At 33.4% G+C, this 14,490-nt stretch overlaps 1 protein-coding gene across 3 annotated transcripts in view; it reads left to right on the forward strand.

Annotated features, from left to right (window-relative positions):
• The window catches only part of LOC134530338 (lysosomal-trafficking regulator), a 114,370-nt gene that overhangs the window by 76,196 nt on the left and 23,684 nt on the right, over positions 1-14,490 (forward strand). For all 3 annotated transcript variants that reach the window (XM_063365078.1, XM_063365081.1, XM_063365079.1), the window contains exons 32-39: positions 4,354-4,580; positions 6,309-6,461; positions 8,404-8,654; positions 9,836-9,902; positions 10,608-10,758; positions 11,398-11,538; positions 12,662-12,879; positions 13,256-13,417. In XM_063365078.1, the coding sequence (XP_063221148.1) occupies positions 4,354-4,580; positions 6,309-6,461; positions 8,404-8,654; positions 9,836-9,902; positions 10,608-10,758; positions 11,398-11,538; positions 12,662-12,879; positions 13,256-13,417 (1,370 nt within the window). The remainder of the gene's footprint in view (positions 1-4,353; positions 4,581-6,308; positions 6,462-8,403; positions 8,655-9,835; positions 9,903-10,607; positions 10,759-11,397; positions 11,539-12,661; positions 12,880-13,255; positions 13,418-14,490) is intronic.

Here is a 14,490-nt window from a genome sequence, read left to right on the forward strand (position 1 = left end):
CATTTTTTTTTAAATCGTCTCACGATTCATGATGACAACATTAAGAGTGAGAACGTCTACTCCTTTGCCATCTGAAAATGTTTAATTTTGGGATTCCTACGTATGAATGAAAAAAAAAAATAATTATTTGTAAGCAATAGAAAACACTTTTAGTTATGCCCTCGCTCAATGGTTGGCAACTTAAATATCGTAGGACTATGTACGTGCATCTGAATACCCACTGGAATGGCAAGGAAGAGAAGAGTTGACTAAGGGTGCCAACTGACACGTAACTATGAACATTGTGTACCTTCAGTATATTGCATAAAATTGTATTTTAACAAACTTCATGTATTGTATGGCAGTGATTGTAAACATAAACATACATAAAGGAAACTTTTTATCATAAGTGTTGGAATAATGTGGTTTTAAAACATTTTTTCCCCATTTATTGAATGTTAGAAAGCTAACATTATAAGCAGGAAATTACACTATTTATGAACATTATATGCAGGAAATAAATACATTGTCCTTATGGGGGAAATATTGGGACTTTAAAAATATGACATTATAAGCAGGAAAACATTATATGCAGGAACATTATAACAGGGTTCTACTGTATTTTGAAAAAAAATTTTTTTCGCATAAACGTTGCATGATGTTTTTAGATTTCAAGCGCTTTGTATAGGTAGTTTTCCCGTATAAAACAATGTATTTTAAAGTTGAAATCTAATATTAATTTGGATATTACCGCTTAATTATTTAATTAACAGAAATACGAAGTTGTCTGATGTGTAAATTTTCTTTTAAAGACTTTTTCAAACGTTATAACCTTTATCTTTTTGTCTTTGTCGCTGTTGTGTACCACTTATAAAAATTTAGCTAGCGTAGTTGGCATCATTCATGTTTGGTTATGTTGATAGCGTATAGAGTGCGCGCACGTAGTCGAATATAGATACAGATAGCTCACCTATTGCATGCATAGCGCGCGCTCTATCCAGTGCCGAGTTAACTACATTTGATAGCCAGCACTTTCTCGTGATGTGTACTATGTCGATAGTTATGTGTTACGACTCACGTTCGCGTTACAGTTTCGGTTTTTCTATTTAAAGTTGAACAAAATGTGTTTATTGCATGACTTATTAATTTAAATTGTTTGGCGTGCATTTAAATAATCTACTTTTTAAATAAAAGTACTTTCCATGCATAGGTTTAGGTTTTGTTTTTACAAATAATTTTATCTAAAAAAAATTCTTTTTTCACATAATAGTCGCACCCTTACTTTTCAAACTTTATTTTAGTATAAAATGTGCGACGATTATGCGATAAAACAGGGTATATTTACTCATGACATATTTATTAAAACCAAACACATTCTATTTCTTTAAGCACATAGTGAACCACAACAATGCAATTTTAATTTATTTTTAAATAAAAATGGAAAATTTGCATATGGAGAACATTACATTTTACTAAACAAAATATCAGCATAATATTTACAATCCATATGTGGGTAATACGGAAGTACTGTTGGATCACTGGAAACAACACTGTTAACTTTTAGCGCATGTTGTTCATAAAAACTGACTTTCATTCATTTATCAAGGTACCAAAACTGTTTGGGGTTGGTCTTGTTTTGTTTAATAGTCCTGGTCCAATTAATTTTTATATGCTTAATTGAGGTCTTGACATGCTTCTGGTAGAGAGAAAAAGTAATTAGTAATACATGTTATTATTTCTTTTGTATAGTTTATGAAATTATTTCTTGGATTTTAGTGCTAGAATTAACTTACTGAAAAATCAGCAGGGGTAAGTAGGGGCTTTTTTTTTATAACCGGAATATAGCCTTTGTGTTAATACATGTACAAGTGGTTAATTGTTCAACGAGATGGTTAGGATCAGAGGATTTGTAAAAGTTGGACCAATCAAAATTTCTTATGGAATTATAAATTCCTAGCTAATCACCCTTTTTGAAGGTCTTATAGATAGTAGATGGAGTGATTGTGCAGGAAAAGTTGTCCCATTATAATTTTTATTATTAAGGTAGGATGATACATGTCTTTTTTGACGAGAGCTTCATCTGCTTGAATTACTGCACACTGAGGCAAATTTGTAAAACAAAGATCTAAAAGATTTTCTGATACTAAGGTATTATTTCACTGTAATTGATCAAGACTTGATGAAAATTTAAGCAAAGACTGTGCCTTATTTTTTGATGAACGTATGTGTGATATTATTTGTCTGTTTATTGGATCAATCCACACCAGGAACTTTAAAATCACCAAGTATTACTTTATCATCTTATTAACAGGTAAGTTTATCTTCAAGAGCCTCAAAATACAATTCATATGTATTTTTAGTTGTATGAGGAGGTAAATATTTCCAAGAATGACAAATATATTTGACAATGTTTTAATTTTAACCCACACAGTTTAAATTCTGGGGTGATCGAAGGTATTAAAAATACCTCAAAAGTAGTTTTGTTTTCCAAATCTAAGTGTCAAGGGTCAAAAATAAAATTATGTACAAGAAATTAAAAATATTAAATTTGGTGTTGAAGCATTCAACCCTTTAAATTTTTGTTTCACAAACTAAGTTTCCAGAATAAATAAATGTTGTAATTTTATTATTTTTATTTATATAATTACGTGTCATAAGTACAATATTTTGTGAAATAGTAACAGGATAGGCATGAAGAAAAACGTTTACCTGCCTAGTAAACTTAAGAGGTTATCAGTGTTGAATTATTTTAATTAACTTTATTTCTTCTAATATTGTTCTTCAAAATTTTTTTTTGACGTGCGCATTGTACGCTTGCGCCGCATCTCTCTTCCACTCGATTGGAACAACCATCGATTTGACTTTTCAATCACATTTTCGTCGTTTGAATTATTAATATTATGTAATTTAACGATCATCCACCGATTTTCAGCATAATCGGTACGGTTATTTAAAAGTAATGTTGAATTTTCAAATACGTTTTTGTATGAACAATGGTGTTTTACATTTACACATAATAATTCAAATTACACCCGGGATCTTTTGCACAATGTTTTAAAAAATATTGTGACACATTATAAATAAGTTTAGTGTATTTGGGATGCGTATTTGTTATAAAATCGTATTATAAAAACAAAATAATATTCCCCTACGGTGCTGTCATCTACGGTGACGGTCGCAAACCGAACGAATCGCGCTATCTATTCGCTTCCGCGGCAACGAGGCACTCGTTAATACATATTTTCATTTGTTTATCGCGAGGGGCGTTATTATTAATGAATTATAAATAAAATTTCGTGGCCGGGGCCACAATTGCATATCATTTTGAGCACTGGAAGACATAAAAACGTAAAATATTCTCGACGAATTTTAATCTCGGCCCCAGCACACCACGTCTGGGTTGTAGATTAAAGCCGAAATTCTTTCTTAAACTTACTAATACTTATTTTATTAACTGCAAGGGCATTTTTATTAAATTCTACATTTAATTTCACGACGAACAAACTTTGTCGTTAAATGTGTAATTGCGAAAAAGCGTAAAACATTCTCGACGATCTTGAAGTTAAATAGCAAACATGTATAAAAGTTATAGTTAAAAAAAATAATCTCTTCCTTAAAGTAATAAACATATTTGAATTTATGAGTGCAATTTAAAGTAAATTTATCAATTTAATTGTAGATTTAATTTTACTCCTTCTTTGTATCCGTACAAAATAGTGATAATTAAATAAAAATGATTAAATTTTATTCTTAAAAGTATGCAATCATTTTATCAATGTTTTGTTATGAAGTCACGTTAAACTATCGTCCGTAAACCGACTTTAGACAACCAATTTTTTTCCTCCTCGAATATTGAATCCTTTGCATACTAAGGATTTGATGGGATTTGTAGAAGTGATGGACCCAAATTCCTGTTTTCTCAAGTACGAATCTCGAATTTGAATCCCAAAGAGTACCTCGAATTTACCCCTCAAATTACAAATGAAGGGTAAAAAAGAAAATAATGCACAAGAAATTAAAATGTTAACTATGGTGTTAAAACATTTCAACCTTTCAATGTTTGTTTCACCAAATAAGTTTCCAGAATTTGTACATATTTTAATTTTATTTACATAATTACAAATTAATTACAATATCTTGGTGAATAGTAACAGAATAGGTATGAAGAAAAAAATTTACCTAGAAAACATGAGGTTATCAGGATTGTATTTTTTAATTAATTTATTTACCTAGATAATCAAATCCTTCGAATACTAAGGATTTTATGTTAGTCGAGGATTCGATTGGCTCATCCCTAACACATTTGTTTTAAATGCCTTACGGGAGAAATACGCATGCACTCAATGAAGCAAGGTATTGCAACCGTTGTTGCAGATGCTGCGAACAAATCACAACCTCTGGCATACCTTTTCGAGAGAGATAGCCAGTCGTCCACATCGTCTGTCCTCATTGAACGGTTGCACACAAATGAGAAGATCCAGCACATGTGCACTGCGAGAGTGGTCACGCCAGCCAATGAAGTACCTGGAGAGTTGCTGATCGGGGAGTCGTGCCTGTACTTCGTGGCTGATGACAGTGTTATTGACACTGACTTGCATCAGGTGTGATGTTTGTTTTTTCAAAGTTTGTGGGCAGTGAATAGTGTCGAATCCACCCCTCTCCAAAATAATCTAATTATTTTTACCAAAACAGTTAATCTAAAAGGAGGTGTCACATTAAAATCACAAACATACAGTACCCGTCAAAAGTTTAGGACCATTATGAAATTCGTACAAAATGTTCTTGTCCTTAAACATTTGGTGCAAAATTTTGTAATACATTTTTCTATCGTTTTAATTATAGAATTGTTTTATAAATTTTAATGATTGAAATTGGTTAATTAATTTACAACTTATGAAATTATATAGATTTTACAAAAGCTTTATTATGTGGAAAAATATGTAGACACAATAGATTTTCTGGTATCATAGTGTTATATATTTTCATACGACCCCTTGATATGTTCTTTAAAGAAAAATTAAAACAAAATTGGTCACTCTTTGCTTTTGTAGTCAAATACTGTGCATTGAAAAGTGAAGATAGCATTGCATAATTTCTGCCCCCTGCAAATAATAACACTTTAGCCAAGAGTGTGTTTGTTATGTTCTTTATGTTTTCTTAAGGTTTCATAATAATTCTATGATTATTATGCTTATTATGCTTTCATCTATTATGCTTAGGCATCTAAGGTAATTTGTTGGGGAATCTTAATTAATAATTATGCATTTTGGTTAGGTTTTACATAAAGTTGAGTGTATTTATTATTATTATTATTATTATTATTATTATTATTATTATTATTATTATTATTTTATTTCTCTATTAGTTTGGTTAGTTAAAATTGTCTGCTTGTGTATTTTTTAAGACTGTAACATTCTAGAAGCATAAAAAAAGAAAAATGGGCATGACACTGTGGAACCAACAAGTTATTATTCTTTTCTGTAAAAAGTGTGTTGCTGGGAAAACCCAACAGGTAGGCACATGACTGTGCAGCAATGGACCAGTATGTTTGATAGGCACTATTTAGGCAGCCAATCGGGATGGACTATGCTGTGGGGTGATGTGTCTTTCTAGACTTTCAAGGAACAATTTTAGCACATTTTTTTTCCTATATGAATATGTGTCTTGTGATTGGTGGACTTGCATATGGGGCTGTTTTCCCGTTGTTTCCAACTTTGTAAGTGAAGACAGCTACGTTGCCAAGTCGTCATACCAGTAGCTCATTTCGTCTGCAACTTGCCGAATTTACGTACGGAAATGTGTTGGGATAATTTCACGTCTGCTGGTCGGGGACAGGCTGAGTTTTTAAACTTTTTTTTTTATTTATACTTTTGGACTTTTCACAATTAGAAATTCAATCCCAGTCATTGGTATCGACCCAGGGTGACCATTGTCGACCCCCAAGGACGTAAAATCTCGGAAATCCTGTACCTCAGGTAAATAATTTTACTAAGGGATTTAATTTTTTTTATTGAGCGACAAACGACAATTGATGTTGAAAAAAAAAATCATCTGTACTTCTTATGTAAATAGTGATCTACATTTTGTTTTCTTAAAATAATAATAAAACAAAATATTTATCGAAACTATTTTATTTGACTTAATAGAAGTATGATTTTTTTCCATTCAACTAACTTTGGGAAAAAAACTAGCCTAAAAATAATTTTCATAGACATTGCAAGTGACAAAGTTCAAAAACATTTACTCAGGAATAAAAAATCAGGGCTATGTCTGCTGTATCGTACTGCTACTGTGTTACATTGACATGTGAATGTGTGATGTTATGACAGGTGACAGCTGGAAGCCTAGATGTTTCCTCAACTGCTTGGCAGTTTGACAGCATGAAAGAAATTCATAATCGCAGGTACCAGCTTCAGGAGAGAGCTTTGGAGATCTTCCTACTTAATGGAAAAACATACCTTATTGCTTTTGAGTCTTCAAAAGTAAGGTTCAAGCAACATCATTATTACTTATGTTTAGTATTTGTGTATTTTCTGGGCTGTGTCATATTTGCTTTATTTTAGAGTTTTTTAATATTATTTATTATGGAAAAAAAATTGTTTTCACTTGCTTATTATCTCAAGTACATAAAAGTATGTATATGCTAAACTTTCTCAGCAAAAATTCTATTAGTGCGTGAGCTAAGAAATCCTTGGTTATTTATATGTACCTAAGAGTCATATGACGGCTTAAATATCTATAAACATGAACATGTATTTGAGTAAATACTAAGAAAGTAACAAAACAACAAAACTCAATGTTTTTGTATTAAAATTAATAGTAAGTAATGATATGTTAGTCCTGGTTCTTGGTTCGGTTGGCTTGGTTCTTAAAAATTGGTTTGCATTTGTAGGTTTAACTGAAAACCATTTCTAGTCGCACCAAAGATACGCTGTGGCCTTATTAATGGCATGTTTGTGTGTTCAGTACGACTTATCAGCGCCGCACTTTACCATGATCTGACCACAGTCATGTCACCTAGCACCTAGGTAGCACATTTGCTTCAGTCTCACAAGGTGGCTAGAGCAGCACTGTACCTATATCCTGTGAGCATATTAACTATTAACAACTGTTTTTTGCTGGGTCTATATTTAATTTGGGGACCAATACAAAATTGCTGGAGAAAAAAATATATATATATTCACAAAAGATTAAGCGAATTATACAAAATACATAAGTAATAATAATGAATAACAGTAACAACACACCAAAGCCATTGCAAGTTGTTTATGTATTTTTGAAATTGATGTAGGTGCTGCCAAATAAAAAAAAAAAAAACTACAGTTCTTTAGTAGCAGTTATTACAACTATTGATCATTTAGTTTATTTTTAAATAAAGTACACGGAGAACTCTTTTGTTTACATTGTGACATTTCCCCGGCTTTATCTTTTTCCTTTCCCCATCTTGGTAAACTTTCTCTTGGTGGATTTGGGGGGGGGGGGGGGGGGAGTGGCGTAGAAGGAAAGGAGCTGGAGACTGCTAGCTGTCACCCATAATTTTCAAGGATTTATGAACTTTTACTTTCACTGGGTGCAGAAGTGTGTACGTGCAGATAGTGTCTATTCATCAGCAAGGGAAGTTAGTAAGACATGCACATGTATTGCCCGCAATATACATTCCCTTACAATGGCGTGACTTATAAGAAGTCTTCTCTATTTTCATTGGCAAAGGTTTGGCTGTTAAGATTTCCGTGGTACCGGGATTATACTGACGGTTTACAGTGCCGGTGTGGTTGATCAGAACCGGTTGAACCGAGAACCAGGACCGACACTCCACTATTAGTAAGAACTAAGTCATTAAAATATAATGAAAGAAATAAACATAACTGGCCCATGGTGTTCCTGCATGATCTAATTTTATATTCTCCTTGTTATATGGTTTCAGTTAGCTACTAGAAATTTTCATGAATATTAAGGACTTGATTATTTTAGGCTCTTTTTCCATTGGTGTTTCATGTTGTTGTTTTTTTTTTTTTTTTTCAAACACACATTTTCCCTCCCAACTCATGGCAATTGTCCAAAAGCAATTTTATTCTCTAGTTATAAATTGGGTAAGAGGTACATAAAATAAAACTGTAAATAAATGTTATAAATAATTTTTTATAATCAAATGAAATATATATACAATGCAAATAAAGTATGTTATTTAATAGCACAACAGCATATTAGATGTATAAATTATATCTAGTGTTAAAACCCATTTAGTAACAAGAGCTTTACAATTCTTGTCAGTGTTAGTGTACTTACTGAAGCTTACATAGAAAAATCAATTTGTAAATGTTGCCATCCTGTGCATAACACTTAATGATTCTAGTTAGCTGAAAATTCAGTCATATTCCAAAAGCAAACAACTTGCATAATCATTAATCAAACATTGTTTGGCAGGAACGGGACATGTTTGTTTCGGAGCTGTCGCAATGTCAGTGGATAAATCGGCAAGCATCTACAGGAGACAGCCTCTCAGACATTGTCCAGCTTTGGCGGGAGGGACTGATCACCAATTGGGAGTACCTCACTCAACTTAACAAGATGGCTGGTAGATCATACAACGATCTCATGCAGTATCCTGTGTACCCTTTTGTGTTGGCAGACTACCAAAGCAAATTGCTGGACCTTACCAGCCGCAGTGTGTATAGGTAACGTGTATAGCTTACCTGTGCTTTGTAATGTGTGTTACTTGCTTCAGTGTTTCAGTGTGGGAGTTAACATGTAAAAATAATTTTGTGTTGTAAATTTTAGTTCTAAGCATGGAACCTTTAGCTTGTGAGCTGCTGTTCAGAATTTATTTCTTTAGAGGTTTTATCTAGTGAAGTCTTATGAGGCATGGTGCCATGACATTTTGCAATATGTCTCCTTTATACGGTTTTTAAAACTTTAAAACTTTATACCATCAGTTCCAGTTTATGATTTGACACTGCAGCATTTTTATGTTAGATTGCCTCTTGGTCTTATGCATATTTATTTATATGGAATAAAAAATATTTAGGTAGATTTTTATATGGAAAAATGAGTGTTAACTAGAGATTGCTACCGGGCGTGTGTGAGGGAACGCGTGTACATTTGTAGGAACGAATCTGATGTCATATCTCTATGTGATGTTTTTCTGGTCCAAGACTCTTTTTTTCCAAGATTTCCTCTTAGTGCACATAAGTGTGCAGTAAACCTTAGTAATTCACTAAAATTATTGACAGATTTTCATGGATTTCCAAAAAATCTCCACAGCTCCAAGCATGTCCACACACTCCAAAATCAACATAAACCAAAATATCAAAACAAAACTGATAAGATAACCTGCCTAAGAGGTTACCACAAACAACCACAATACTACCAACATCACTTTACGAAATTTTCTAAAAAAATGTTTCAAGTTAGAACAGCATCCTAAGTTAGGGCACTTTCCTGTACTTTTTATTTATTGATGTTACAATTTTAATTGTATTCAGGGTGAACTTAAATCATGTGGATAGCAGAAAAACTTAGTTTTTCACAATTTTAGATCATTTATTTAGTTTCAAGATGATGCTGTTTTTTTTTCTCCAATGTATCTGGGAAAAGTGCCAAATGCTGCTGTCGACCAAGTAGTTTTTATAAGGTGTTCCAATTTTCAGTTTCCCCCACCTATGGCATTCTGCTGCTTTTTGAACCCCTCCACATCTCTGAACTCTGTTTTTACTTTGTTAGTGTTGTTGCTCAGGTTTGTGTTATGAATTTTTTTTTTTTTTTTGGCATATGTAGTTATGAAATCTATAAACTTTGGAAATGCCTTGTGTTGAATTCATAACATTACAATTCTTAATTTGAATCATTTCTGTTTTAGAAATTTCAAGAAACCCATGGCTGTACAGGATAAGAAAAATGAACAGCATTACATAAATTACTACAATGTAAGTTAAATAATTTGGATGGAACTGTTGATCTTTGCTACCAACATCCCAAGTGTAATTTTTAGTTTAAGTAATTTTAGTGATTAGCTTATCTGTGTTAGATGATTAGACATTGAAATTTTAATTCCAATTGGGGGCCATGGTGGCTGAAAGGTTAGATCACTCGCCTATCTTTAAGGTAATTCAGGTTTGATTCTCAGCAAGGTCGAAACCGCAATTTTTTGCAAGTGGGGAAATGTGGCAGATATTGCTGTGAGCTAGTATTTTCTCCCGAAATACTTCTTTTGCTCCACTAACGCATTCCGACACCGCACCATTCACGTCGGAAATGACAATGACCTATGTTCACAAGATGTTAAGATGCCAACCATTGATTCACTCCTTCTTTCGTTAATTCTTTCTTCGTTCATTCATTTTAGTAAATACTGTACTGTTTTGCAGTGGAGTTTTAGGATGTAGTCAGTATTTCTCAAGAGGTGAAACTATGTGTTGCTTGAGAAAAATCATTGCTGGTTTCACCAACTTGTTCTAAAAATTGGTGTCTAATGTGAGCAGTATGAGAGTGATTTAAATTGAAATGTATCCATGTACAAAAATGTGTGTAGTTTTAATATACTCTTTCATAAAGTACCAATATAGATAGGTGTTAATCTGCCTGTAACTGTGGGAACTAAATGTTGACTGGGTGTTTTGTGATGTTGACAGTACCTGAAGCAAGAAATGATGGAAGGACCCAACCTCATGTCATTGAACCAGGAGCCCCATCACTATGGATCGCACTACTCAAATTCTGGCACTGTGTTGCACTTTCTAGTGCGCCTTCCCCCCTTCACACGCATGTTCCTCTCGTATCAAGGTAATACTCCATTTGTGATTGCTCTGGGCCGATAACTGGCAGCTGATTCTGCAAATCTTGCAATTGTTTTCAAAACTACATACCTAATAATAACTACATCTGTTTTGAAAATTTTTATATACTCCAGAGTATAAGTAATACATAAGAGTGTAAATGAGTCCAATGCTTCATAAAACTAGAAGTCTGAAAATTTTTTGTATTGAGTCTATCAGAGTTGAGTTAGCTTGCGGAGTTGCATAATATTTGCAAGTGATAAGAGTGGTGACATATGCAAAATAAATATTTAAAAAATTAAAACTAGTGTATTTTAGTTTTTCTAATTATGTACTTTGATTATTCTGTAGTAGTGGCAATTTGGTTTTATTTGATACAGAAATTACTGTATGTAGTGTTAAAAAATACGGGCACACACAAAAAAAAATGAATTCACCATTAACAAGCTGTTAATAGAACATGTCAGTTATGTATTGCAAACTAACCATTTGTCTGCAAAAGTGAGGTATTTTTTATTCAATTTTGTTCTCTTTTATGGAGTAGTTATGCATAGTAAAAGAGAGAGTAAATAAATTTTACTGTTTTTATTACACCTCAGGATAGTTGTCAATGATTCTGAATAATTATCTCCGAAATGTTTCACAGACAACAATTTTGACCTGCCAGACCGGACTTTCCACTCGATCCAAACCACGTGGCGTCTCACGAGCACTGACTCCACCACTGATGTCAAGGAGCTCATCCCGGAGTTCTTCTACCTCCCAGAGTTTCTGGTGAACATGGAAGGTTAGTTATGAACAAAGTTTAATGGCAGTCTGTCATTCATACAGTACCTATTCAAGAATAGTGTAAGCATAATTTGTATAAAAATATGTATAAAGTTTTGTGCTTGTTATGAATTAAATGTGTTTTTATACATTTTATCCGTTATAAACTGTTTGTATTCAAGAGAGATTCACATGCTCCATCTTGAAGTGTTTGTAAGTTTTTTTTGCTTTAACTTTGATTTTGAATTATCCATCCAAATTTATAGCAGGATTTGACATATCATCTTCCCAAGCTTTTATTTTTGTTACTACTTGAAATTTATTAACAGGTAACTATCTAGAACTGCTGGGAGAAATTAACATTTTGTTTCACGTGTGGGACTACAATTGTTGTAAACGTCATTCCATGGATGTCAACTTCAACATGTGCCTATTTACTGAGGGGTCTGGGTGGTATGGAATAACCCCATGAGAGAGATAGAGTTTTGGTGTCCTGCCCCATAAAATGGGAAAAATTAACTGTTTTAAACAGCATTTTTAAACCAATCAGGAACTTAAATTTCGACAATAGTTTTGCTTATTTATTTATTTATTAAAATTATAACAAATGAATTTTAAGAATAATAAAAATGATTCTAACATGATTTAAATTCAGTAAATTACTTTATATTATATAATGCATAAAGATCCACAATTTAATAACATACATTTACATTATAGTGCGTCGATGAAAAAAAGGCCGGTTGCCTGACTCGCCTGGCCCTGTTGCTGCCCCTTCATGCTGTAGTTCTAATAATGGGTGGTTCTATTCCCAGGACCTAGATGCCAACCCCTAGATTTATCAAATAAATGAAAGTCAGTTTTATACTTTTTATTTTTTGGCATGAATCTTAAATATTGGTTAGCCAATGGCTATATCACGTGTTTTTGAGCCGTAGTAAAACTAGGTTACAAAAATTTGGTACTGAGCAGTCTCGCCCCCACTCTATTTCTATATTTACTGTAAGGCATTTGTAAACCATAGAAGAGGAGAGAAGTTTGACCTGCAGGTATCTAATGGGTGGTCACACCTTTGGGCAAGAATTAATCTCCCTGAAGTAGCAGTAGGTGTAAAGCATGGATGTGTCTCGCGATCCTCGTAGACTTCAACTTTGGAGCCCGCCAGAACGGAGTGTCCGTGAACAACGTGGAGCTGCCTCCGTGGTGCGAGAACAGCGCCCGGTTGTTTGTTCTCATCCATCGCCAGGCACTGGAGTCTGACTACGTGCGCGAGAACCTGCCTCACTGGATAGACCTGGTGTTTGGCTACAAGCAGATGGGCAAGGCTGCCGTCGAAGCCATCAACGTTTTCCACCCGGCAGTGAGTACCTGCTGATAACGTTGAGTTACATTTGCTCCTTGCAAAGTCACATAACCTTGGCATTAGCACAAACATTATTATTTTTTGCAAAAAGAATATTTATTTATAACAACTTCACGCCTATTGCATAACTTAATTGTAGCCAATGATAAATTGCATGTCTCTCACTATCTACCAGAAAAATATTATACTTAGTATTTAATTTTTAAATATATTGTACCACTTTTATACACAGTCTTTTATAATTATGTTATAACACTTATTTACATTTTGTGATGGTTAAATTATTTTTTAAAATTTATTTACTAAATTTTTATATAAGATTAGTTATTGGTGTATTGGTCCCAGTATACTAATCAAAAAGGGTTTTTTCCAGACATATTATGGCTTTGACCTGGAGACAATCAAAGACCCGTTGGAGCGAACTGCTTGGGAGACCATGGTGAGGACGTACGGACAGACTCCAAGACAGTTGTTCCGCTCCCAGCATCCGATGGTTGTTCAGTCCCTTTCGACCAGGGCGCCGTTGTTCGTAGTGGTGAGTGTATGCCAGTCTGCATTAGCTGAGCTGGGTTAGAACAAGTTATTTTGTATAATGAACCTACCTTCAAGGTAGTTTGCTATGAAATATTTTAAGTATAGCTGGATGAGATAGAAAATATTTATTCCGAAAAATTTTGGGCTGGAAAAAAGAATTTTCTGCAGGAATCGGCGCTGTATTGGGAATTATTTGAGTTTAAAAATTTCAAAAATTTCCATTTTATTTAAAAGTAAAAATGTTGTCCTATTTATTGAGTAGACCCAAATCTAGTAATTATTAGGGATGGGTTAAGTACACATTTTTATCGATTCCGATACCGGTACCGATTCCTAAATTTCGATTATCGATTCCGAGTCATTCCAGTTTTCGATTCCTGGTAATTCTGGTCACATAATTAAAACTACTTAAGAATTGAATGCATTACATAATGATAATAACATGTATAAAGGATAATTATAAAGTTAGGATTAAATGTTGAGGTTTTTTTTTTTTTTCAATTACCAGTGAAGCAGCATCTTCACATAAAGTTTGTTTGCTAGTAAGTACTAGGCTGTGCACAAAGAAGTTCAACATTTAGACAGGGTTCTTTAACAGGCGATAACGCCGATAACATATCTTTGTTCAAAATGGGTTCAAAGGTAGCACTACTTTTTTCTGTGGTACCTTTTGACTTAGTTGGTGACAGTGCTGTAAACAAAAGTTTGTTTTTCTTCAAAGACTATTTTTTCTGGTAGTAATGTGTGCCGGGATTTCAAATGCTTCATTAAATTGGTTGTAGATTTGTAAGTACCACTCCGTGAAATTTGCGCACTACCATGATTACAAATTGCATATTTGTCATTTTCACTATTGATGCAAAAATGTTCCCAAACTTTAGACATGTTGATACAATATCAGACCATTCGCATCGTAATTTGAAACGACAGTCGGCGAACATTTTTTTTACTAACAAACTAGCAAAACACTTGAAAATAGTTTTAGCAAAACAATATTTGCCGTAATTCACCGTCGTGCTATTGAGGTTACTGTGAATTGTTTCGCATTTATGCTATTTATTTGGCACAAATATT

The sequence above is a fragment of the Bacillus rossius genome, chromosome 3 (assembly GCF_032445375.1).
Source record: "Bacillus rossius redtenbacheri isolate Brsri chromosome 3, Brsri_v3, whole genome shotgun sequence".
Taxonomy (NCBI): Eukaryota; Metazoa; Arthropoda; class Insecta; order Phasmatodea; family Bacillidae; genus Bacillus; species Bacillus rossius.